Source organism: Salmo salar, chromosome ssa03 (assembly GCF_905237065.1).
Source record: "Salmo salar chromosome ssa03, Ssal_v3.1, whole genome shotgun sequence".
Taxonomy (NCBI): Eukaryota; Metazoa; Chordata; class Actinopteri; order Salmoniformes; family Salmonidae; genus Salmo; species Salmo salar.
This window is the reverse complement of record NC_059444.1, coordinates 24,652,312-24,679,328: the sequence shown is the minus strand read 5'-3', so window position 1 is coordinate 24,679,328 and position 27,017 is coordinate 24,652,312. Positions and strand designations below refer to the sequence as shown.

General features: G+C 42.7%; 1 protein-coding gene across 2 annotated transcripts in view; it reads right to left on the bottom strand.

The window, feature by feature from the left end:
• b4galt2 (UDP-Gal:betaGlcNAc beta 1,4- galactosyltransferase, polypeptide 2) overlaps positions 1–27,017 on the bottom strand; it is a 146,474-nt gene that overhangs the window by 56,376 nt on the left and 63,081 nt on the right. For both annotated transcript variants that reach the window (XM_014190597.2, XM_045714667.1), the window contains one exon: positions 8,780–9,015. In XM_014190597.2, coding sequence (XP_014046072.1) covers positions 8,780–9,015 — 236 coding nt within the window. The remainder of the gene's footprint in view (positions 1–8,779; positions 9,016–27,017) is intronic.

Below are 27,017 nucleotides of genomic sequence, written 5' to 3'. Positions count from 1 at the left end.
CACCATGAGGACCATGCTGTCTATGGAGTTGGGGAATTGAATGATATCATTTAAGTGACTTCTAATACAAGTATTCAAATGTATCTCATAAGACCTCTGGCCAAGGCTCAAAGCCATCTCCATGTCACGACTAGGACAAGCAACATCATCTGACCCACACACACACACACACACACGAACCGAACATGTGTGCTCGCATACGCCCTTAAAAGACCTTCAGTTGAAAATCAGCAATAGAACTGTTTGTCCATTTTGAGATGCCATAGTCAGTATACTTCCTCATAATTGTCAGAATTAATCGAAGATAACTCAAGAAATCTGCCATTAATGTTGACGTTTTTGCCGAGATCTTAGTCCAGCAATTTTACATCTAACTAAGATGTTTGGTGAACAATTTCTCAATTTTTTTTTGCATGAAAACGAGTCATCTCTCGTTGAATGACAACAGACTTTATTGAAGAATCTCTACTGTTGACCAATCACCAACGAAGGGGTGTAGACTTCGGGCTATTGTGTGTCTGAACAACCGGGAAAAACGCTTACCGAAGTCCAAAACGAACAAAAACGTCACAAATTGTCGTCATAATACACAGTATGCACAAACTCTTCCAAACTGTTTCGGCTGGGAAGCATGCGGACGCCTTCACTCTCACTCTCACACACATCCCAACCAGACATCACTGCTTACAGGTTTCCTGGAATCATTTCACTGCTTACAGGTTTCCAGGAATCATTTCACTGCTACTCTAGACCAACCATGAAGTGTTTCTAATTAGTTTATCAATTATCATTTTGTTGATAATGGATGTTCCTAGCATATGTTAAAAGCATAGCCAGCTATGTGTCTTCTTTTTTTGTTATTCCCCTAGTCTGGGCCTCCTTCCAAGCATAATGGGGCGACAAGCAAACATCTGCAGCAGATACAGTAGACCCAGACCTCCAGCACCACGGACACCGTGTCCAGCCGCCCATGCAGAACATAACATGCCTTATTGCTGGCTGTCCTTGGTAATGTATGAATACACTACTGAGTCTCTATCTGAGATCAGGTAGATGTCCACTGGGAGGGACATGTATCCCTGTCCGACTCTGTCAGGCTTTGATCCATTGGTTTTCCCACTGGTCAATTTAGGCTGCATATGATGCCATCAAGCCACCACATCCCTAAGCTCATTGCACAGTAATGGGGTTGAAGCACTTTGCTGCACCACTCTAACCCCAATGGGGCTTTTACCTGTGCCTGTGCATCTCCTGGAAGGGTTCACATGTTCAGAATCAGATTAGGAGAAGAGCAGAGTAGACCTCTCTTCTACTGAGCAACATAGCAGGTTAGTACTGATGCTGCTGGCCTGGGGTATGGCGGGTGGAGAAGCTATATGTCTGTCTCTCTGGCTCATTTCACTCAAAAGATGGTTTATAGAACATCGTAGCTGATTAAACTCTACGATATACAATGGAGTTCAGCCGCGAGTCATTTTTTTTGTTGCAGATTTTAGCACCCAAAGAATAGACGTCGGAGCTCCAGTCCGCCCACACTCGTCGCTACTCAACTCCATTGTAAATCGTGGCGTTGAGTTTAAAGGACATGGCAGACATTATCTGCAAGCATGAATAAACTGGGAAATGATCACGTCTTTCTCCCTAACTCCCTCCCCACAGCTCTGAGTAAAATGCTCCAACTTACAATTATTTAACACTCTGGTGAGCATGATAGATTAAGCGTCCTCCTCCGAGAAAGGAGAGAGGGGAAGATACAGCAGCAGCAAAAAGTGTGGATGGGACTACTGCATCAAAATCCCATCTCTTCTAGACCTGGTCTCTTGGTGCCTTTTTGATTGTCAAGGCTTCGCTCCCTCCTCTGGTTGTGTTGTTTTGGGAGGGAGTAGATCCCACTGCAGCCACAGTGTGAAGCTCCTATTATAGCAACAATTATAGAGCACCACTCACTATCTGACTGAGCCACATGGAGAGAGTTAACCTGGGAAATAAAACTGTCATGATGTGTAGGTGTACAGTATGGACATAGTATTTCACAGCTCTCTCAGGCTCAATACTAAGCTTAGTCACAATTAGGGCTGTGGCGGTCATTACATTTTGTCAGCCCGTGATTGTCATGCAAATAACTGCCGGTCTCACGGTAATTGACTGTTAATTAACATAAACATGTTTAGCATCTCCGGCTTCCATGCATAGCCTACAAGCCACTGATGCGGACCTTTGGAACATCAACATTTTAAGAAGTCTAATAAATCCGTTTAATATAGCCTACACCATCAAAATAAATACATTTATTTTAGGTAGCTCTAATGAAACATGATATGAAGAAAATGTTGCCTATTTCAGAAGAACAGAATAGCATATTCTGAGTCATCCTTATGTTAGGCACTGATCTGGCTATGCCATATGGCTGTGGGCTACACTAGTTCATTTAGCAGGCAAGATTTGCTTATAATTCCTGTGATATATATTTTTCCCAATGGAGTGCGCACATGCGGCTATTCTGTGTTGAGTGGTTAACAAATAAACAGGTCCTCCTATATGCTTAATTGAGAGTTATTTATACAACTTTAGTTCTGATACAAACGTGAGGTTATATGTTTTGATTTCTAATATATTCTAAGGCTGTATGATGCGACTCTAATGATGATTTTTAAAAAGTCACATGAAAGGCATGCACTCTGCTCTGTTTCTTGCGCAGGCTGCACACACTTCATCATTCTCTCATTCACAATTTGACAAGCACTTGATAATATTCTCACCCATCTGACTATTCTGGTCTTTACATATAGCCTACTAATATATGGTCTTCCGAGTGGTGCAGCGGTCTAAGGCACTGCATCTCAGTGCAAGAGGTGTCACTACAGTCCCTGGTTTGAATCCAGGCTGTATCACATACGGCCGTGATTGGGAGTCCCATAGGGCGGCTCACAATTGGCCCAGTGTTGTCCGGGTTTGGCCGGGGAAGGCCGTCATTGTAAATAAGAATTTGTTCTTAACTGACTTGCCTTGTAAAATAAAAAAAATAGGTGTAATAATTTTTTACTTAGAATGGCCCACAAACATGTCATCCGTAGCCTGTGCTCTAATAGCAAATGGAGGTTACGTTTTTAATATGCCAGGTAGGCTACACCGGTTGTAAAGCAGATTAATGTGCTTAATTTTAGAATTGAGCAATAAATATAGCAGCATGAGAAAGCTGGGAACCTCTTTTAAATAGTGGCCAGTGAAAACGCGATTGGCTTATTGTTTGCGTAATGGCTTATAAGAACACGTTTCACAGCTCTGTACGCTATGGGCTTACCAACCCTGTTTCAAGGGTCTTAGGCTTACAGGCTATGTTTTCAGTTATTTGGCCACTTTAGTTGTAATACAAACCAAAAACATATACTGTAGGCCTATGGGCTAGGCTACATGATGCATGTGACTATGATTTGAAAAAGTAAACAAATATGAATGTGCTGTTTCTTGTCTTAGAATGCACACGCTGGGCATCATTCACAAGTGATAATATTCTCACCCATCAGACTATTCTCAATTTAATATTGTCTTTACATATACTAAATAATACATGTGTGAAATTAGTTTTGATTTAGAATGGGCTATTATCATGCACCTGTCGAAACAGGGGCAGGGGAAAAAAAAGAAAATACATAATCTGTACGCTCTGATCTGTTTCACCTGTCCTTCTCTCCACGCCCCTCCAGGTGTCGCCCATCTTCCCCACTTATCCCCTGGGTATTTATACCTGTGTTTTCTGTCTGTCTGGGCGAGTTCGTCTTGTTTGTTCAAGTCAAGCAGTGTTTTATCTCAGCTTCTGCTTTTCTCCAGTCTCTCTTTTTCCTCGTCCTCCTGGTTTGACCCTTGCCTGTCCTGAGCCTGCCTGCCGTCCTGTGCCCCTACTCTGAATTATCGACCTGGGCCTGCCTGCCGATCCTGTACCTTGGTCCCACCACTCTGGATTATCATCCCCTGCCTGCCTTGACCTGTCGTTTGATTGCCCCTGTAATTACAATAAACATTGTTACTTCAACACAGTCTGCACTTGGGTCTTACCTGAAACCTGATAGTACGAACTGGCTATGACTGACCCAGCAGACTTGGACCAGCTCTGCAATGCCACCCAAGGAGCTCTCATTGGTAGACACAAGGAGTTGCTTCGTGGTCTGATGGAAGGGTTCCAGGACGTGTCCGAACGTCATGACCTAGCATTGGACGCTTTGCAGGAGCAATTCCGTGGGTTGCTTACTAGGCAGCCTACCACGACGGTAACCTCCCAGCCCCTCAGTAACCCAGCTGGTAGCAGCGCCGTCACCCCGGCGTCTTCGTCCCCTAGAGGATCCGAGCTTACTCGAGTTCCTCCAAGAAACCTCCGAAGACTGCCAATTTGCCCCTTCCCGAGCCGATGTTGCTCGGCAGGGCTTGGCTGTCTCCAGCCGAATGCGTATTCAGACTTAACACCCAGATGTAACCGATGTGAAATGGCTAGCTAGTTAGCGGTGGTGCGCGCTAATAGCGTTTCAATCTGTGACGTCACTCGCTCTGAGACCGTGAAGTAGTTGTTCCCCTTGCTCTGCAAGGGCTGCGGCTTTTGTGGCACGATGGGTAACGATGCTTCGTGGGGTGTCAGTTGTTGATGTGTGCAGAGGGTCCCTGGTTCAAGCCCAGGTTGGGGCGAGGAGAGGGATGGAAGCTAAACTGTTACACAGAGTTGTCTGTATTGCGATACTGCTGGTCATTACCTGTCCCTTCAAGAGACCTAGCTCATTGGTAGGAATGAGTACTCTGGTGGATCTTAAGCCGGCTGTGCAGGCACGCCTGCTAGAGCCCCGTGGCTATACCCCCGGAAGCTGAGACCTTTCCCCCCTGCTCCAAAATGAATAGCCCCTCTGCTGTTCGTCATCTGTTGCCCCGTACCCTCCGAATACTTCCTACTTTTCATGTGTCTAGATCTAAACCCATGTCTCCTGTTTCCAGGCCCACCCCTCCCCCATCTCATCGACGGCCAACTGGCTTACAGGGTGAGATGTCTCTTGAAGGTTTTACCTCGGGGCAGGGGATTCCAGTACCTGGTTGACTGGGAGGGTTATGGCCTGGAGGAAAGGTGCTGGGTCTCCGCTAGGGACATCCTGGACCCAGGCCTCATCTCTGAATTCCAACGCCGACACCCCGCTCAACCAGGTATGCGTCCAGGTAGGACGCCAGGTGGCGTCCCTAGAGGGGGTACTGTCACACCCTGATCTGTTTCACCTGTCCTTGTGCTTGTCTCCACCCCCTCCAGGTGTTGCCCATCTTCTCCACTTATCCCCTGGGTATTTATACCTGTGTTTTCTGTCTGTCTGGGTGAGTTTGTTTTGTTTGTTCAAGTCAACCAGTTTTTTCTCAGCTTCTGCTTTTCCCAGTCTCTATTTTTCTTGTCCTCCTGGTTTTGACCCTTGCCTGTCCTGACTCTGAGCCTGTCTGCCATCCTGTGCCGTTGCCCCTACTCTGGAATATCGACCTCTGCCTGACCTGACCCTGCCGCCTACCTGCCGTCCTGTACTTTGGCCCCACTACTCTGGATTATCGACCCCTGCCTGCATTGACCTGTCTTTTGCCTGCCCCTGTTGTTTACAATAAACATTGTTACTTCAACACAGTCTGCACTTGGGTTGACTTGATAAATATAGGACACTTTTCCAGCGGTTCATTTTCATGCCAGCCAGGTAGGCTACTCCGGTTTTAAAGCGAAGCAATGTGCTTAATATTAGGAAAGTTGAGAAATAAATATAGTAGGCCTAGCCTATAGAAAGCTGATGGGATCCTCTTTTTAATAGAGGCATTCAAAACTCTGTTTTTTCACTTAATTGCATAGCATATTGAAATGTTGCGTAACATGGGTTTATAAATCAAATCAAAGTTTATTTGTCAGGTGCGCCAAATACAACAGGTGTTGAACTTACAGTGAAATGTTTACTTACAGGCCCTAACCAATAGTGCAAAAAAGGTATTAGGTGAACAATAGGTAGGTAAAGAAATAAAACAACAGTAAAGACAGGCTATATACAGTAGCGAGGCTATAAAAGTAGCGAGGCTACATACAGACACCGGTTAGTCAGGCTGATTGAGGTAGTATGTACATGTAGATATGGTTAAAGTGACCATGCATATATGATGAACAGAGTAGCAGTAGTGTAAAAGAGGGGGTTGACGGGTGGTGGGTGGGACACAATGCAGATAGCCCGGTTAGTCAATGTGCGGGAGCACTGGTTGGTCGGCCCAATTGAGGTAGTATGTACATGAATGTATAGTTAAAGTGACTATGCATATATGATAAACATAGTAGCAGCAGGGTAAAAAGGGGGTTGGGGGGGGGCACACAATGCAAATAGTCCAGGTAGCCATTTGATTACCTGTTCAGGAGTCTTATGGCTTGGGGGTAAAAACTGTTGAAGCCTTTTTGTCCTAGACTTGGCACTCCGGTACCGCTTGCCATGCGGTAGTAGAGAGAACAGTCTATGACTGGGGTGGCTGGGGTCTTTGACAATTTTTAGGGCCTTCCTCTGACACCGCCTGGTGTAGAGGTCCTGGATGGCAGGCAGCTTAGCCCCAGTGATGTACTGGGCCGTACGCACTACCCTCTGTAGTGCCTTGCGGTCAGAGGCTGAGCAATTTCTGTACCAAGCAGTGATGCAACCAGTCAGGATGCTCTCGATGTTGCAGCTGTAGAACCATTTGAGGATCTCAGGATCTTTTTCGTTTCGTGAGGAGGAATAGGCTTTGTCGTGCCCTCTTCACGACTCTTCACGTGCACTCTTCTAGTTTGTTGTTGATGTGGACACCAAGGAACTTGAAGCTCTCAACCTGCTCCACTACAGCCCCTTCGATGAGAATGGGGGTGTGCTCGGTCCTCCTTTTCCTCTAGTCCGCAATCATCTCCTTGGTCTTGGTTACGTTGAGGGATAGGTTGTTATTCTGGCACCACCTGGCCAGGTCTCTGACCTCCTCCCTATAGGCTGTCTCGTCGTTGTCGGTGATCAGGCCTACCACTGTTGTGTCGTCTGCAAACTTAATGATGGTATAGGAACACTTTCATTCCATGCATCAACCAGCTAAGAGGAGCTGGCTCTCACTACGTAACAGGTGATCCTATTCCATTCAAACTCTGAATGCCAGGGCTCTCATGAGGTGTTTGATTTGGATTTAGATTGCATTTCCATTGACATCAGAGTGACAATAAAGCGCTGAGTACCGACCATTAGCAACTGGCCGTTAGCAAGTTTGGTAGGCTACTCTTGACCACCAGTGGCATCAGAGCTCTGTTTTGGAGAAGCCTAGTTACCGTGATCCAACGGTCACATAGAATTTGGCTGCGGTCAATGACTCGTGACCGCCAGTGTGGCGGTATTACGGTCACCGTAACAGCCCTAGTTACAATGCTAATGGTGTTGCACAAAGACCAAAGTCAGATATATCACAAAACACTCATTTGGAGGGACATGTATTGTAGTTATAGGCTGTATATAACAAAGGCACAACCATTAGATGCAACTACCAAAAAATTAGTGTAATTAACATAAAACATTTATACAAATCAAGGCTATTCCCTGCGGCTGCCATTTGGTGTCTTGGTGAGTCAATCCTCTGTCATCGTTTCTAATGGAAATTAACTCTACGTGGAACTGATGTTATATTTCATATAAATATGCTTCTTGGATAATATTATGTGCTTCAAGCATCTGACAGTTCAAATGGTGATATGCAATTCCATTTATCAGGCTAGATAAGATATGCCTCACATTTAGTCCAAAGCCCAATAGGCAGGACACCCTTATTTACAGGTCTACAAACACAAAACTGTGAAAAGAACCCTGTTCTGCTCATCATCCAAACTTTTACTACAGTAGATATTCAGGGAGAATATACCAGATGGAAATCAAAGGAGGAAACCGAAGCATTGCACACACACGTACGTGAGCACACACAAACACACACATGCACGCACGCACATACACACCACACACAGTGGTCCGCTTCTTAGTTCCCAGTGCAGAATAAAAACCAGCGCTGAATTAATGATAGAGAAGGCGAAGTCTCTGACATGGATAATAACGACGGCCAGGACAGTCCTGGAGAAGATATGATAGAATGGAACATACAACAAGAGACACATCGGGCTAAGTTGAGCTGAGCAGGCGGAGCAAAACTGCCTGTTCCATGGAGGGAGTGATTAGGACTTCGCGCTGCACCCACAGGACTGACTGACGGAAGACATCAGAGCTCATTACCCAGCATTCTACCCCTATGTGGTGGGGACTTGTCGTGGACACTTCCATTCTCCCATGGTGAACAGGGGTGGGCATGGAAGGGCTGGGCCATTATAACTAGCTGAATCATCATGCTAAGTCCTAATAAGATGGTCCTTTGCCTCCTCATGTAGCTCTTTGGGAATAAATATGTCACTCAATAAAGTATGGAAAAGCAGAATGCATTGGCTTATAGGCCAAATTCATCTCATATTTGTACATAGTGGTAATTCAAAGATCTGTCTACCTTTGGTTACAGAGTCAGTAGCCAGAGGTATTCCATTATTAACATCAAGTCCCTTTAACTGTTCCAGGACTCAGTTCCCTGTTTGGCTAATAGCGATTTGTGGTAAAAGGTAGGTCCAGGTTAGAGGCAGCTGATCCTGAGTCAACCTTTAATGACATGCTATATGGTATAACAACTGTATAAGGCCCCATACTACGTAAAAGCAGCCTGACTAATGGCAGTTTTTCCTGAAGACCTGCTTTCCACTGACCTGGGTGATGATATAGATGGCGTAGTCGATCTTCTGCCGTCGTAGGATGGGGTGCAGGTAGTGCAACCAGTACTTGAGGTGGTTGTCTCTGTGTCTGAATGGAATAATGATAGCCACCTTCTGTTTGGCACGGCAGTCCGGTGGGGTGTACTTGCCCCCCTCCGTCACGTTTGGGTTCTCCTTCTGCACCCGTTCCATTGTCATCTGGGAGGCAAACTCGATGAGGAGGCGGCCCACTGCAGAGAGAAAGGGGGAATACATGGTCAACATCAAAGTAGCCAAACAGCCGACCAATCAGCATGTTACTGGTGCTTAGCAAACTTTTAGAAGAAATTGTGTTCGACCAAATACAATGTTATTTTACAGAAAACAAATTAACAACAAACTTTCAGCATGCTTATAGGGAAGGGCACTCAACATGCTGACACAAATGACTGATGATTGTGGAAGCTGTTTTGTTAGACTTTAGTGTGGCATTTGATATCATTGATTATAACATATTGCTGAAAACGCATACAGTTGAAGTCGGAAGTTTACATACACTTAGGTTGGAGTAATGAAAACCTGTTTTTCAACCACTCCAAAAATGTCTTATTAACAAACTATAGTTTTAGCAAGTCGGTTAGGACATCTACTTTGTCCATGACACAAGTAATATTTCCAACAATTGTTTACAGACAGATTATTTCACTTATAATTCACTGTATCACAATTCCAGTGGGTCAGACGTTTACATACACTAAGTTGACTGTGCCTTTAAACAGCTTGGAAAATTCCAGAAAATGTCATGACTTTAGAAGCCTCTGATAGGCTAATTGACATCATTTTAGTCAATTGGAGGTGTACCTGTGGATGTCTTTCAAAGCCTACCTTCAAACTCAGTGCCTCTTTGCTTGACATCATGGGAAAATGGAAATAAATCAGCCAAGACCTCAGGAAAAAAATCGTAGACCTCCACAAGTCTGTTTCATCCTTGGGAGCAATTTCCAAACACCTGAAGGTACCACATTCATCTGTACAAACAATAGTACGCAAGTATAAACACCATGGGACCACGCAGCCGTCATACCGCTCAGGAAGGAGACGCGTTCTGTCTCCTAGAGATGAACGTACTTTGGTGCGAAAAGTGAAAATCAATCCCAGAACAAAGGACTTTGTGAGATGCTGGAGGAAACAGGTACAAAAGTATCTATATCCACAGTAAAACGAGCCCTATGTCAACATAACCAGAAAGGCCGCTCAGCAAGGAAGAAGCCACAGCTCCAAAACCTCCATAAAAAGCCAGACTACAGTTTGCAGCTGCACATGGGGACAAAGGTTGTACTTTTTGCAGAAATGTCCTCTGGTCTGATGAAACAAAAATAGAACTGTTTGGCCATAATGACCATCTTTATGTTTGGAGGGAAAGGGGCAGGCTTGCAAGCCAAAGAACACCATCCAAACTATGAAGCACGGAGGAGGCAGCATCATGTTGTGGGGGTGCTTTGCTGCAGGAGGGATTGGTGCACTTCACAAAATAGATGGCATCATGAGGATGGAAAATTATGTGGATATATTGAAGCAGCATCTCAAGACATCAGTCAGGAAGTTAAAGCTTGGTCGCAAATGGGTCTTCGAAATGGACAATGACCCCAAGCATACTTCCAAAGTTGTGGCAAAATGGCTTAAGGACAACAAAGTCAAGGTATTGGAGTGGCCAACAAAAAAGCCCTGACCTCGATCCTATAGACAATTTGTGGGCAGAAATGAAAAATCATGTGCGAGCAAGGAGGTCTACAAACCTGACTCAGTTACACCAGCTTTGTCAGTAGGAATGGGCCAAAATTCACCCAACTTATTGTGGGAAGCTTGTGGAAGGCTACCCGAAACGTTCGACCCAAGTTAAACAATTTAAAGGCAATGCTACCAAATACTAATTGAGTGTATGTAAACTTCTGACCCACTAGGAATGTGATGAAAGAAATAAAAGCTGAAATTAATCATTCTCTCTACTTTTATTATGACATTTCACATTCTTAAAATGAAGTGGTGATCCTAACTGACCTAAGACAGGGAATTTTTACTAGGATTAAATGTCAGGAATTGTGAAAAACTGAGTTTAAATGTATTTGGCTAAGGTTTATGTAAACTTCCGACTTCAACTGTAGGTGTTATGGATTTACATCCTCTGCCTTATCATAGATTGAAAGTTACCTATCTAATAGAACACAGAGGGTTAGCTTTAATGGAAGCCTCTCTAATGCAAATTCGGTTGAGTGTGGTGTACCGCAGGGCAGCCGGCTTGGGCCATTATTGTTTGCTGTTTTTATTAATGACCTTCCACTGACCTTCAATAAACTCTGTGTGTCTATGCATGCTGACGACTCAACTGTATACACTTCGACAGTAAAATAGATGACTAACACCCTTAACCTGTTGGGTCTAGGGGGCAGCATTTGCACGTCTGGATAAAAAAAATGTACCCGATTTAATCTGGTTACTAATCCTACCCAGTAACTACAATATGCATATACTTATTATATATGGATAGAAAACACTCTAAAGTTTCCAAAACTGTTTGAATGGTGTCTGTGAGTATAACAGAACTCATTTGGCAGGCAAAACCCTGAGACATTTTCTGACAGGAAGTGGATACCTGATGTGTTGTATTGACTTTAAACCTATCCCATTGAAAAACACAGGGGTTTAGGAATATTTTGGCACTTCCTATTGCTTCCACTAGATGTCACCAGCCTTTAGAAAGTGTTTTGAGTCTTCTGGAGGGAGATCTGACCGAACAAGAGCCATGGAACGATGATGTCCCATTAGACACCTGGCGCGCTACTTCATGTTGGGTACCCTCGTTCCAATACGTTATAAAAGAGTATGCATTCGTCCACCTTGAATATTATTCATGTTCTGGTTAAAAAGGCCCTAATGATTTATGCTATACAACGTTTGACATGTTTGAACGAACGGAAATATATTTTTTCCCCTCGTTCATGACGAGAAGTCCGGCTGGCTTACATCATGTGCTAACGAGACGGAGATTTTTGGACATAAATGATGAGCTTTTTTGAACAAAACTACATTCGTTATGGACCTGTGATACCTGGAAGTGACATCTGATGAAGAGAATCAAAGGTAATGGATTATTTACATAGTATTTTCGATTTTAGATCTCCCCAACATGACGTCTAGTCTGTATCGCAACGCGTATTTTTCTGGGCACAGTGCTCAGATTATTGCAAAGTGTGATTTCCCAGTAAGGTTATTTTTAAATCTGGCAAGTTGATTGCGTTCAAAAGATGTAAATCTATAATTCTTTAAATGACAATATAATATTTTACCAATGTTTTCTAATTTTAATTATTTAATTTGTGACGCTGACTTGACTGCCGGTTATTGGAGGGAAACGATTTCCTCAACATCAATGCCATAGTAAAACGCTGTTTTTGGATATAAATATCAACTTGATAGAACTAAAAATGCATGCATTGTCTAACATAATGTCCTAGGAGTGTCATCTGATGGAGATTGTAAAAGGTTAGTGTATCATTTTAGCTGGTTTTATGGTTTTGGTGACCCTGTCTTTGACTTGACAAAACATTACACACAACTCTTGTAAATGTACTGTCCTAACATACTCTAAATTTATGCTTTCGCAGTAAAACCTTTTTGAAATCGTAAAACGTGGTTAGATTAAGGAGATGTTTATCTTTCAAATGGTGTAACATAGTTGTATTTTTGAAAAATTTGAATTTTGACATTTATTTGGATTCAAATTTGCCGCTCTTGAAATGCACCTGCTGTTGATGGAGTGCACCACGGGTGGCACGCTAGCGTCCCACCTAGCCCCAAGAGGTTAACATAGAGCTCCAGTCAGTTTTAGAATGGGTAACTAGCAATAGGCTGATGCTAAATACACTACATGGCTTGTTGAACATCTCATTCCAAAATCATGGACATTAATATGGAGTTGGTCCCCCCTTTGCTGCTATAACAGCCTCCACTTTTCTTGGAATGATTTTCACTAGATGTTGGAACATTGCTGCGGGGACTTGATTCCATTCAGCCACAAGAGCATTAGTGAGGTCGGGCACTGATGTTGGGCGATTAGGCCTAGCTCGCATTCGGCATTCCAATTCATCCCAAAGGTATTCGATGGGGTTGAGGTCAGGGCTCTGTGCAGGCCAGTCAATTTTTCCACACCGATCTCAACAAACCATTTCTGTAAAGACCTCGCTTTGTGCATGGGGGCATTGTCATGCTGAAACAGTAAAGGGCCTTCCCCAAACTGTTGCCACAAAGTTGGAAGCACAGAATTGTCTAGAATGTCATTATATGCTGTTGTGTTAAGATTTCCCTTCACTGGAACTAAGGGGCCTAGCCGGTAGCGTTCTCCTGTCATCAGCCAAACCCAAATTCGTCAGTCGGACTGCCAGATGGTGAAGCGTGATTCATCACTCCAGAGAAAGCATTTACACTGCTCTAGAGTCCAATGGTGGCGAGCTTTACACCACTCCAGCCGACGTTTGGCATTGCACATGGTGATCAACTACTCGGCCACAGAAACACTTTTCATGAAGCTCCCGATGACCAGTTCTTGTGCTGATGTTGCTTACCGAGGCAGTTTGGAACTCGGTAGTGAGTGTTGCAACCGAGGACAGACAATTTTTATGCGCTACATGCTTCTGCACTCGGCAGTCCCATTCTGTGAACTTTTGTGGCCTACCACTTTGCGGCTGAGCCGTTGTTGCTCCTAGACGTTTCCACTTCACAATAACAGCACTTACAGTTGACCGGTGCATCTCTAGCAGGGCAGAATTCTGACGATCTGACTTGTTGGAAAGGTGGCATCCTATGACGGTGCCACGTTGAAAGTCACTGAGCTCTTCAGTACAGGCCATTCTAACGCCAATGTTTGTCTGTAGAGATTGCATGGCTGTGTGCTCGATTTTATACACCGGTCAGCAACCGGTGTGGCTGAAATACCCGAATCCACTCATTTGAAGGGATGTCCACCTACTTTTGGCCCTGTAGTGTATCTAAAAAAAGTTGGGGGACAAGTCACTCAATCAACCCTAAACCTCATATAGATGTATTATTAAATATTGTGGCGATTGAGCAAGTTGAGTAGACTAAACTGCTAGGTGTAGATAGCAAGCTGTCATGATCAAAACATAAAGACTCAATGGTTGCTAAAATGGGAAGAGTTCTGTCCATGATGAGGCATTTCTCTGCTTTCTTGTCATCTCAGTCAACCAGACAGGTCCTCCAGTTCCTTGTTTTGTCATACCTGGATTACTGACCGGTTGTGTGGTCAGGTTGCGTGGTCAGACCAAATTGCAGTTGGTCTAGAACAGAGCAGCATGTATTGCACTTAGATGTTCACTGAAGGTGAATGTCAATAACATGCATGTCAATCTCTCCTGGCTCAAAGTTGAGGAGAGATGGACCGCATCGCTATTGGTCTTTGTGCAAGGTGTTGATGTGTTGAAAGTACCGAACTGTCGGTTCAAGTAGTTGGCACACAGCTCGGACACTCGTCGGTACCACACAAGACATCAAATCGAATCAAATGTTATTTGTCACATGCTTCGTAAACAACAGGTGTAGATTAACAGTGAAATGCTTACTTACGGGTCCTTTTCCAACAATGCAGAGAGAAAAATATAGAAAATATTAACACATGGAATAAATACACAAAGAGTAAGGATAACTTGGCTATATACACAGAGTACCCGTACCAAGTCGATGTGCAGGGGTACGAGATAATTAACAGTAGCAGCATCATATGTGATGAGTTAAAAGAGTTAATGCAAAGAGAGTCAATGCAGACAGTCCAGGGAGCTATTTGGTTAATTATTTAGTAGTCTTATGGCTTGGGGTTAGAAACTGTTCAGGGTCCTGTTGGTTCCAGACTTGGTGCATCGGTACCGCTTGCCGTAGGGTAGCAGAGAGAACAGTCTATGGCTGGAGTCTGACAATTTTTAGGGCCTTCCTCTGACACTGTCTGGTATAGAGGTCCTGGATGCCAGGGAGCTTGGTTCCAGTGATGTACTGGGCTGTATGCAATACCCTCTGAAGTGCCTTGTGAGTCTTTGTTGTGTTTTGATTCCTGTTTTGACCCTCGGCAGCAGCTAATTGGGATCCAAATAATTATTAAATACTAAAAGCTAACTGCTTGGTATGCCAAGCAGTTGCCATACCAAGCGGTGATGCAGCCAGTCAAGATGCTCTCAATGGTGCAGCTGTAGAACTTTTTGAGGATCTGAGGGCCCATGCCAAATCTTTTCAGCCTCCTGAGGGGAAAGCATGCAACCAGAGGTCTCTTCACAGTCCCCAGGTCCAGAACGGAGGCTGGGAAATGCACAGTATTGACTTCATGGAACTTTCTGCTACTCCAGGTAACTCAAGATGGCAAAAAAAACAGATTCAAGAAACATATAAAAGAACACCTTACAGAGGCCTCCCCGAGTGGCACAGCGGTCTAAGGCACTGCATGGCTCCTGAGTGGCTCAACGGACTAAGGCACTGCATCTCAGTGCTAGACGCGTCATTCCAGACCCTGGTTCGACTCCAGGCTGTATCACAACCGGCTGTGATTGGGAGTCCCATAAAGCGGCGCACAATTGGCTCAGCTTCGTCCGGGTTAGGGTTTGGCCAGGGTAGGCCGTCATTGTAAATAAGAATTTGTTCATAGCTGACTTGCCTAGTTAAATAAAGGTTAAATTAAAAAGAACTACAGACCCGGGTTTGACCCGAGGCTGTGTCAGAACCGGCTGTGACCGGGAGTCCCATAGTGTGGCACACAATTGGCCCAGTGTAGTAAGGGAAGGGTTTGGCCACCGGGGGATTACTTGGCTCATCGTGCTCTAGTGACTCCTTGTGGTGGGCTGGGCTTCTGCAGGCTGACTTCCGGTCGTCAGTTGGACGGTGTTTCCTCCGACACATTGTTGTGGCTGGCTTCCGGGTTAAGCGGGCGGGTGTTAAGAAGCGTGGTTTTTCGGGTCATGTTTCGCATGACATGACCTTCGCCTCTCCCGAGCCTGTTGGGGATTTTCAGGATTGAGACAAGATCATAATTGGATATCATGAAAAAGGGGGTAAAATACAAAAAAATATATAACTTACGGCATGACGGGGACTGTGAAGAGACACAGGTATTTTGCATTGTATTATATAGTGATATGTGATTTTATTTGTTGTGTTTTGATTCCTGTTTGGAGCCCAGGAAGAGTAGCCGCTGGGATCCTAATAACTACTAAATACTAAAAGCAAACTGGGTACGTATAAATAAACATTTGCAGCAAGGTGAAGCATGATGTTGCCTCTGATGAAAACAGTATCCACAGCTTTGAAATGATAACACCTAAGACACTAAAAATAAAAAGACAAGGGCTGCATCCCAAATGGCACTCCCTATGGACCCTGGTCAAAAGTAGTGCACTATATAGGGAATACGGTGCCGTTTGGGATACAGGCATGAAAAGCAATTATGAACCTGCAATGCCCATCTAGAGCCACAACAACAGCAACAATACACTTGGAGGGGTATAATGCAAAGCAGGATCAATGAGTTAGTCAGCTAACTTGCCTAAATATTTTCTAATAACTTGAAATGGGCATCGTCTAATTGATTCAACAACCAAAAACACATATCTATGTTTAGCTTTCTTAATGAACCAGAAAATCAGTAGATATTTTTTGGTTGTTTATCAAAGTTAGCTGGCTAACTCATTGATCCTGCTTTGTAGTATACCTCTCGGGTCTTATCATTCTAATGATCTGTCTGCAACAACAAACCATTTCTTTGTCTTCTCTGGCCCCCAGAGTGAACGCTACCACAACTCTCTCATATCATGAGGTAATCCATTCATAATTAATGTATGTACTATGTGCTGAAAAGACCAATCAATGATGCATTAGAAGAGAGTGTGATTGAAGCTAACTGAATTATGTGGCTCATATAGACAGACACTCCATATGACCTCTGAGTCATCGACAAGGCAAGGTGAGTTAGATACCAATCTGTATCATTCTAGCATGTAACCTGTTAAGCCTGAACCCACTGACTAACATACAGGCTGTGTCTCCAATGACACCCTATTTCCTTATATAGTTCACTACTCCATAGGGGTCTGGTAAAACAAATAGTGCACTACATAGAGACTACGGTGCCATTTGGGATACAACAGCGCAGGAAGCCCTCATCCCAGGTATGCTCCCCCTCCCTCATATTTCTCACTTCGTGTCCTCCCCTAATCCACTCGTTAGTGTTAGGGAATGACTCATTAATATGTGTAAAGTGGACATAGTAGGAGTGGATCTGAACTCCACTAATGGGAAGATATTTGGAACACACTGCCCACACAGTCAGTGCTCTGCACACACACACACTTCACTCTGCACACACACAGTCACACACACACACACTTCACTCTGCACACACACAGTCACACACACACACACACTTCGCTCTGCACACACACAGTCACACACACACACACACACACACACACACACACACACACACACACACTTCACTCTGCACACACACAGTCACACACACACTTCACTCTGCACACACACAGTCACACACACACACATACTTCGCTCTGCACACACACAGTCACACACACACACTTCACGCTGCACACACAGTCACACACACACTTCACTCTGCACACACACAGTCACACACACACACACACACTTTGCTCTGCACACACACAGTCACACACTTCACTCTGCACACACACACACACACACACACACACTTCGCTCTGCACACACACAGTCACACACACACACACACACTTCGCTCTGCACACACACACACACACACTTCACTCTGCACACACACAGTCTCACACACACTTCACTCTGCACACACACAGTCTCACACACACACACACACACACACTTCGCTCTGCACACACACAGTCACACACTTCACTCTGCACACACACAGTCACACACACACTTCGCTCTGCACACACACAGTCACACACTTCACTCTGCACACACACAGTCACACACACACACACACACACACACACACACACACACACACACACACACACACACACACACACACACACACACACTTCGCTCTGCACACACACAGTCACACACACACACACACACACACACACACACTTCGCTCTGCACACACACACACACACACACACACTTCACTCTGCACACACACAGTCTCACACACACACACACACACACACTTCGCTCTGCACACACACAGTCACACACACACACTTCACTCTGCACACACAGTCACACTTCACTCTGCACACACACAGTCTCACACACACACACACACACACACACACACACAATTCACTCTGCACACACAGTCACACACACACACACACTTCACTCTGCACACACACAGTCACACACACACACTTCGCTCTGTACACACACAGTCACACACACACACACACACACACTTCACTCTGCACACACACAGTCACACACACACTTCACTCTGCACACACACACACACACTTCGCTCTGCACACACACAGTCACACACACACACACACACACACACACACACACACACACTTCACTCTGCACACACACACTTCACTCTGCACACACACAGTCACACACACACACACACTTCACTCTGCACACACACAGTCACACACACACACTTCGCTCTGCACACACACAGTCACACACACACACTTCGCTCTGCACACACAGTCACACACACACACACTTCGCTCTGCACACACACAGTCACACACACACACACTTCGCTCTGCACACACAGTCACACACACACACACTTCACTCTGCACACACTGTCACACACACACTTAGAGCAATGTGGCTGTTTTTGTTGGTGGTGTTGAGTTGTTATTGATGATGATGATGATATGCCCCTGTTATTCTATGACGACATTGTTTTCCTCAACAGCACCATTATTGCTGTAACATCTCCAGTATCTTAAGAAATGCATGGTTAGATACTATTGAGAAAATATGGAGATTGGATTTCACGAATAAGCATACATAAACAGCATGAACTCTCAAAAAAGGGGTACGGTCAAGGTACATTAAGATTTGAGCATGTCCACTGCCAGTTTAAAAGTTTTTATAAAGGCTTACATATGAGAATGTGACAATAAAAAGTAATTGTAGCAACCTTAACACAACACCTTGCGAATTTGCCAGGAGGTTTGTACCTGCTGGTGTAGCAGTTAAGGTGTTGGCTTGACAGTCGCTGGACCTGGGTTTGAGTCCCGGTTGGGGCTACCCCTGATTTTAGCTACATTTATGTTAGAAGTGGGATTGCGCCTGTGAGGCCATCAAAGAGGCGTGTACACGTGAGTAGGGTTGCAAAGTTACCAGTAATTTACCAAACTCATTTTGGTAATTAACAGAAAATCTCTGGCAATCTATTGTAACTTTGGTCATTTATACTTGAATAACTTTTTTTTTTAAGTATCATATATAGTATTAATTTATTATATCTGTGTCCATATTGTCCATCAGTTTCTAGTAGACTGACCATAGGGTCCAAGAGAAAATAGCCTAATTAATGAAAAAGCATCTAATCAACAATGGCATTACTTTAAATTGACTCTGCAACTCTTCCAAATTATTAACTGTGTTCACAACTGTCACCAGTTTGACGTTAAAACATTGACAACAAATAAATACTGACATAGTAAAATGAAAAAAAGGGTGTAAAAAAATATATAAAGGATATTTCATGCTGAAACCCTCATATTAAACACCAATGTATTCACTGGATGGATGTTTTATAATTAGCATAATGTGTTACAGCTTTGTCATTCAATTTTAATCATATTATTTATACTGAACAAAAATACAAATGCAACATGCAACAATTTCAACGATTTTACTGAGTTACAGTTCATATAAGGAAATCACTCAATTGAAATACATTCATTAGGTCCTAATTTATGGATGTCACATGACTGGGCAGGGATGCAGCCATTGGTGGGCCTGGGAGCCAGGGCCACTGGGGAGCCAGGCCCAGCCAATCACAATGAGTTTTTCCCTACAAAAGGGCTTTATTACAGATAGAAATACTCCCCAGTTTCATCAGCTGTCTGGGTGTTTGGTCTCAGACACTCCCGCAGGTGAAGAAGCCGGATATGGATGTCCTGGGCTGGTATGGTTACACGTGGTCTGCGGTTGTGAGGCTGGTTGGACATTCTGCCAAATTATCTAAAACGACGTTGGAGGCGGCTTATGGTAGAGAAACTAACATTACATTCTCTGGCAAACATTCCTGCAGTCAGCATGCCAATTGCACACTCTCTCAAAACTTGAGACATCTGTGGTATTGTGTTGTGTGACAAAACTGCACATTTTATAGTGGCCTTTTATTGTCCCGAGCACAAGTTGCACCCATGTAATGATCATGCTGTTTAATCAGCTTCTTTATATGCTACACATGTCAGGTGGATGGATTATCTTGGCAAAGGAGAATTGCTCACCAACAGGGATTCAAACAAATTTGTGCAAAACATTTGAGAGAAAAGCTTTTTGTGCGTATGGAACATTTCGGGGATCTCTTATTTCAGCTCATGAAACATGGGACCAACACTTTACATGTTGCGTTAATATTTTTGCTCAGTATAATTATTTCATACATTTTACATGTGATAAGGCCACACAGAGGGCCAGAGATGATTACAGACACCTGTGATAATCTGAAGTAGCCAAAAGGGTCACTAGATGTATTGTGACAGATTACATAAAATCCTTGAAAGGTACAATTGTTGTAGTTTACTGGTAAACTTTGAATGTTTCCAGTAATATACCTTCCCTTTGCAACCATACACGTTAGGGACTGGAAATAGAGAAGAGGCACATTTTTGCCACTTAAAAATAACAACTGGCTTTGTCACTGTGGTGGTACCTTTTCTTCCTACTATTTTATTTCACTTTTTTGCTTTTTTAAAATACATTTTTTACAGAAACAAAAAACATACATAGACAAAAAAATCTAAACAACTTAACGTCCACAAACATTAATGACATCACACTTGCTAAGACCCACATTCCCACCGTATCCACACCCAATGTTGTTTCTAATACTTGTAAGACCCCATATGACTTCAAATTGTGTTATGTTGTGTCTGTCTGTAGTCGGATAAAAAATATATATATTTAAATAATAAATCATTTGATTCTTCCATTCTCTTAACGTTGGAGTATAATTTGACTTCCAGTATTTAAGTAATAGCTTCTTCAATATAAGTTAATATTATTTTTGTATCTCACCGCACCCCCATATTCCATGTCTTGAAATAGGCAGATAGACAGATAAAAAGCAAACTTACATTGTAAAACTTCTGACAGCCAGCTTTCTAACGCTGCCCATAACTTTTGGACTTTATAGCACTCCCGGAAGGCATAAATTATTGAGTCGTTGTTAGTTTTACACTTAAAACATGATTCTGCCGTTATGCTGTAGAATTTGTGAATTTTGTCCCTTGTTTAATAAATTTAAAAAACGGAGTGTACAAAACATTAAGAACACCTTCCTAATATTGAGTTCGACAGGGATGCTGGCCCATGTTGACTCCAGTGCTTCCCACAGTTGTGTCAAGTTGGCTGGATGTCATTTGGGTGGTGGACCATTCTTGATACACACGGGAAACTGTTGAGCATGAAAAACCCAGCAGCATTGCAGTTTTTGACTCAAACTGGTGCACCTGGAACCTACTACCACACCCCGTTCAAAGGCAATTACCCATTAACCCTCTGAATGGCACATATACTGTACATAACCCATGTCTCAATTGTCTAAAGGCTTAAAAATCATTATTTAACCTGTCTCATCCCCTTCATCTACACTGATTGAAGTGGATTTAACAAGTGACATCAATAAGGGATCATAGCTTTCACCTGGATTCACCTGGTCAGTCTATGTCATGGAAAGAGTGTTTTGTACACTCAGTGTACATTAGTTTATACTGGATTAAGGGTATATTTTCATGAACTGTAATTTAGCCAATCTATCTGTGAATTCTGAAAAGCTATGCAAGGATTGTTCCATAGGGTTGTGTTTTTAAGGAGTGATATTGGTTCTTGTAGAATCCGGTTCATTTTCTTGCTTGAATAGTGCGGGAAGTTGTAGCTCGAGGAAAGCGGACATTGAACTACAGCAAAGGGAAGTAAAACCTGTCACTATTGGATTTAGACTTAACTTCATTCATAGAACGAGATAGTAACAGTGTGAACGGACAGTGACGGTGTGAGTTGGCAAGAATAACGATTAGCCACAGTAGCAGACCGTGCAGTTAATGCAAATACAGCAATTCTGGAAACTCATATGAGTAGGAGCGTATCGCAAGCTCTGACTATAGAAGCAGATTACTAACTAATTCTAGCTGAAGATATTTCGTTTGGTTACTTATGAGAGAAGCAGACTTGTGATTTCACAGTGACTGTAAGAGAAAAAACATTATTCTCTGATGGGAGAAAAGTTCCATGAAGGGAGCTGAAAAGGCATTGTCTTTGAAGACAGTTTAGCGCTTGAGTCGCTGAGTTGAAACAAAATCAATTTTATTTTATTGACCATTTTAATTGTGACTTACTTTCAGGTTATCTAATAATCAATGGTTGATTATCTACAAGGTAATGGGTTGGATGACTGTTTGAATATTTCCCCAACTAGTGTCAAACTATTTGGGTACTGGTTATTGAGGGTTACTGAGTGTGAGAAATACTTTGTTATGCCTTGTTGAATACTGTATGTGGTTTTGAAACTACTGTTTCTTTTTGAGTATTTAATGCTGATGGTTGGAGAAATCAGTCCACTGCTCTTTATTATTTTCATTACGTGTTATCAGTCTGAAGCTATATCACTGTGATAGATTGCATACATTGACTATTGAGGCACCATACTGTTTCTTTTGTTTGGAGTGTTGACTATCAAGACTCTGGACTCTACCACTACTCCTAGTGGATGAACATTGTTTATGTGAAAAGTTCTAGAATTCTAAAGGAAGAATAGAAGAGACTGATGGGTGGAATTAAACCAAATAACTCTAAACGTTTATCTGGACTCACCACATGGATTTATTAATAGAGACCATACTATTGCACTCTTACACATGTGCATCATCAATATGTACCCATTGTTCCTCTTTAGTGAATTTAACAATATGTTGCAAGTAAAAGCCTTGGGTGGCGAGTTGATGAGTTGAATTCCAAATATGGAATGTTAACCTGTTTGTGATAGGGGGCAGTATTTTCACGGCCGGATAAAAAACATACCCGATTTAATCTGGTTACTACTCCTGCCCAGAAACTAGAATATGCATATAATTAGTAGATTTGGATAGAAAACACTCTAAAGTTTCTAAAACTGCTCGAATGGTGTCTGTGAGTATAACAGAACTCATATGGCAGGCCAAAACCTGAGAAGATTCCATACAGGAAGTGAGTGCCCTGTCTGACAATTTGTTGTCCTTCTGTAGCATCTCTATCGAAAATACAGCATCTGTGCTGTAACGTGACATTTTCTAAGGCTTCCATTGGCTCTCAGAAGGCGCCAGAAAGTGGAATAGGGTGTCTGCTGTCTCTGGGCGAAGAACAGCAGGAGAATTTGTTAGTGGTCAGCCTGGGAACAGTGAGACTGAGAGGTGCATTCACAAGAATTCAAAAAATATATATTTCAGCCTTTGAAGGAATACAACGTCGCCCAGTTGGAATATTATTGCTATTTTACGAGAAAAATAGCATAACAATTTATTTTAAACAGCGTTTGACATGCTTCAAAGTACGGTAATGGAATATTTTGAATTTTTTTGTCACGAAATGCGCTCGCGTGTCACCCTTCGGATAGTGACCTGAACGCACGAACAAAACGGAGCTATTTGAATATAACTATGGATTATTTGGAACCAAAACAGCATTTGTTGTTGAAGTAGAAGTCCTGGGAGTGCATTCTGACGAAGAACAGCAAAGGTAATCCAATTTTTCTAATAGTAATTCTGAGTTTAGGTTGTCCCAAACTTGGTGGGTGTCAAAATAGCTAGCTGTGATGGCCGGGCTATGTACTCAGAATATTGCAAAATGTGCTTTCGCCGAAAAGCTATTTTAAAATCTGACACCGCGATTGCATAAAGGAGTTCTGTATCTATAATTCTTAAAATAATTGTTATGTATTTTGTCAATGTTTATCATGAGTCATTTAGTAAATTCACCGGAAGTTTGCGGTGGGTATGCTAGTTCTGAACATCGCATGCTAATGTAAAAAGCTGCTTTTTGATATAAATATGAACTTGATTGAACAAAACATGCATGTATTGTATAACATAATGTCCTAGGAGTGTCATCTGATGAAGATCATCAAAGGTTAGTGCTGCATTTAGCCGTGGTTTTGGTTTTTGTGACATATATGCTTGCTTTGAAAATGGCTGTGTGATTATTTTTGGCAGGGTACTCTCCTGACATAATCTAATGTTGTGCTTTCGCTTTAAAGCCTTTTTGAAATCGGACAATGTGGTTAGATTAACGAGAGTCTTGTCTTTAAAATGGTGTAAAATAGTAGAAAATAATAGAAATTGAAGTTATAGCATTTTTTAGGTATTTGTATTTCGCGCCACGCTCTACCATTGGATATTGGTTAGGCGTTCCGCTAGCAGAACGTCTGTCCTTAAGAAGTTAAAACCACCCTCAGATTTAGGGACATGTAAAACTTTCCTATTTATTCCATGAATTTTATTTGCCCATGTGAAGCCTGTTATGGCAGAGTATACTTTTTTAAAGAATGTCTTCGGTGGGGTAATTGGTATTACCAAAAATGTATATTAAAAACTTTGGAAGTAATGCCATTCTGAAGAGTTTTATTCCACCAGTAAAATGTATGGGGAGATTATCAATTTATATAGATCTGCTTTTTTTGTTGTCACTTACTAAGCATCCTATTATTTAATATTTTTTGTGGTCCACTTAAAAGGATTTCTGTAGATCATGAGTTATTTTTATTTTTCCTATTGCCACTATTTCAGTTTTTTCCATTATCATTTTAGAGTATTCCAAAAATGTTTTAAACAAGGGGGCATTGAGTTTTCAATATTAGTCAAGTACATCAGAAGATCGTCGGGAAATAATAAATATTGATACTTGTTACGTTTGGGTCCAGTCTAATTATTTCTGCAAGCTTTCAATTGCCAGGGCAAACAGGAGGGGGGAGTGAGAATATCCCTGTCTCGTACCCATTTCTAAAGCAATTTAATCAGATAATGTATTATTTGTGTATATTTTTGCTTTAGGATGTTTCTAGAATATTTTTATGAAATGTATTATTTCAGCTGGAAAGTTGAGTGCCTCAATTTTTGATTAGAAAAGCCCATTCAAGACGGTCAAAAGCCTTTTCGGCATCAACAGCCATTATTCAGTCCTTCCAGGATTCTGTGATTGGTTGATTTTGCATTAAATTATGCAATCAGTGCATATTGTGCGAGAGCTCGCAATTTTGACCAATCCCCGCACTTTTAGTGCATAAAAGGGTCCAATCAAAAGCGGGTTCGTAATTTTGACCAATTACTGCACTGTTACCGTGGAAAATGGCCCAATCCAACCACACGTCAACAACGTTTTTTTCCCCCTGGCTGTCAGCATATACACATACGAAGATGATGAGTGATGGCTGATAAATCAAATCAAACTTTATTTTGTCGCAAGTGCCGAATACAACAAGTGTAGACTTTACCATGAAATGCTTACTTACAAGGGTACAGGTTAGTTGAGGTAATTTGTACATGTAGGTGGGGGTGAAGTGACTATGCATAGATAATGAACAACAAGTAGCAACAGTGTACAAAAGGGAGGAGGGGGGTGGCGATTTTATTAATTGTTCAGCAGTCTTATGGCTTGGGGGCAGAAGCTGTTGAGGAGCGTTTTGGTCCTAGATTTGGTGCTCCAGTACTGCTTGCCGTGCGGTAGCAGAGAAAAGTCTATAACTTGGGTGACTGGAGTCTCTGACAATTTTATGGGCTTTAGTCTGACACCGCCTAGTATATAGGTCCTGGATGGCCGGAAGCTTGGCCCCCGCCTTACAGTCAGATGCCGAGCAGTTGCCATACCAAGCGGTGATGCAACCGGTCAGGATGCTCTCGATGGTGCAGCTGTCGAACCTTTTGAGGATCTGGGGACCCATGCCAAATCTTTTCAGTCTCCTGAGGGGGAAAAGGTTTTGTCGTGCCCTCTTCACAACTGTCTTTCTATGTTTGGACCATGATAGTTCGTTGGTGATGTGGACACCAAGGAACTTGAAACTCTCGACCCGCTCCACTTTAGCCCTGTCGACATTAATGGGGGCATATTTGACCCGCCTTTTCCTGTAGTCCACGATCAGATCCTTTTGTCTTGCTCACATTGAGGGAGAGGTTGTTGTCCTGGCACCACAATGAACGGCAGTACAATGAACGGAAATCAATCTCATTTGCCAACAAAAATAACAACTAAAGACCGTGCAAAACAATTTCCAAATGTTTTTGGAAACGAGAGAAAGTCGACAATCAACAGTCATTTCGAATCAGCAAAGCATATGAGAATGTCAGAACAGTTCCAGCGGCAGATCACCATGACTGAAGTGGTAGCAGGGAAGACTGTGGCAAGCGCTGAAAGAATCAAGTTGAGTGGCATTTTACTACGCTAACCTTGGCTTTAGTAGGGTGGTCGGCACTCTGCTCTACGGAGAACGCTGCTCAAAGCACTGAGTGCAATTTGTCAGCTTTGCCGTTTTAAACTCTCTGTAAAACTTAATATGGATCACGAATACACAATCTTTCTGGATTTTTTTGAAATGGTAATACTGTTTTAAAAGTGCATATCAACCACAATACTCTATTTTACGTTTTCTGTTCTTTATCTCCCTTGCGACCCTTTCAGAAAAAAAAATCACAATCTGAAGTATTTTGAAGACAATTTATGCGAAAGAAATATCGATCCTCAAATTGAAAGCAATTGATCAGTTTTGAATCTATTTGGGGCTTTTTTGAGAGTGGGAATGGGAGGTGCATCTCGTGTTGATAGCAAGCCCCAAACCTGATGGAGAGGAGAGGTGTGTGTGTGTGTGTGAGTGAATTATGACAGAGCTGTTTTTTCAGGAAAATAAACAAAATTGAGCACTTTAGATGTTTCTAATTGTTTTTGTATTATGTATTCTGCTTAAAATCGTCCTAAAAATGAGCACACATTACTTTTTATTGCATTATATGAAATGAACGTG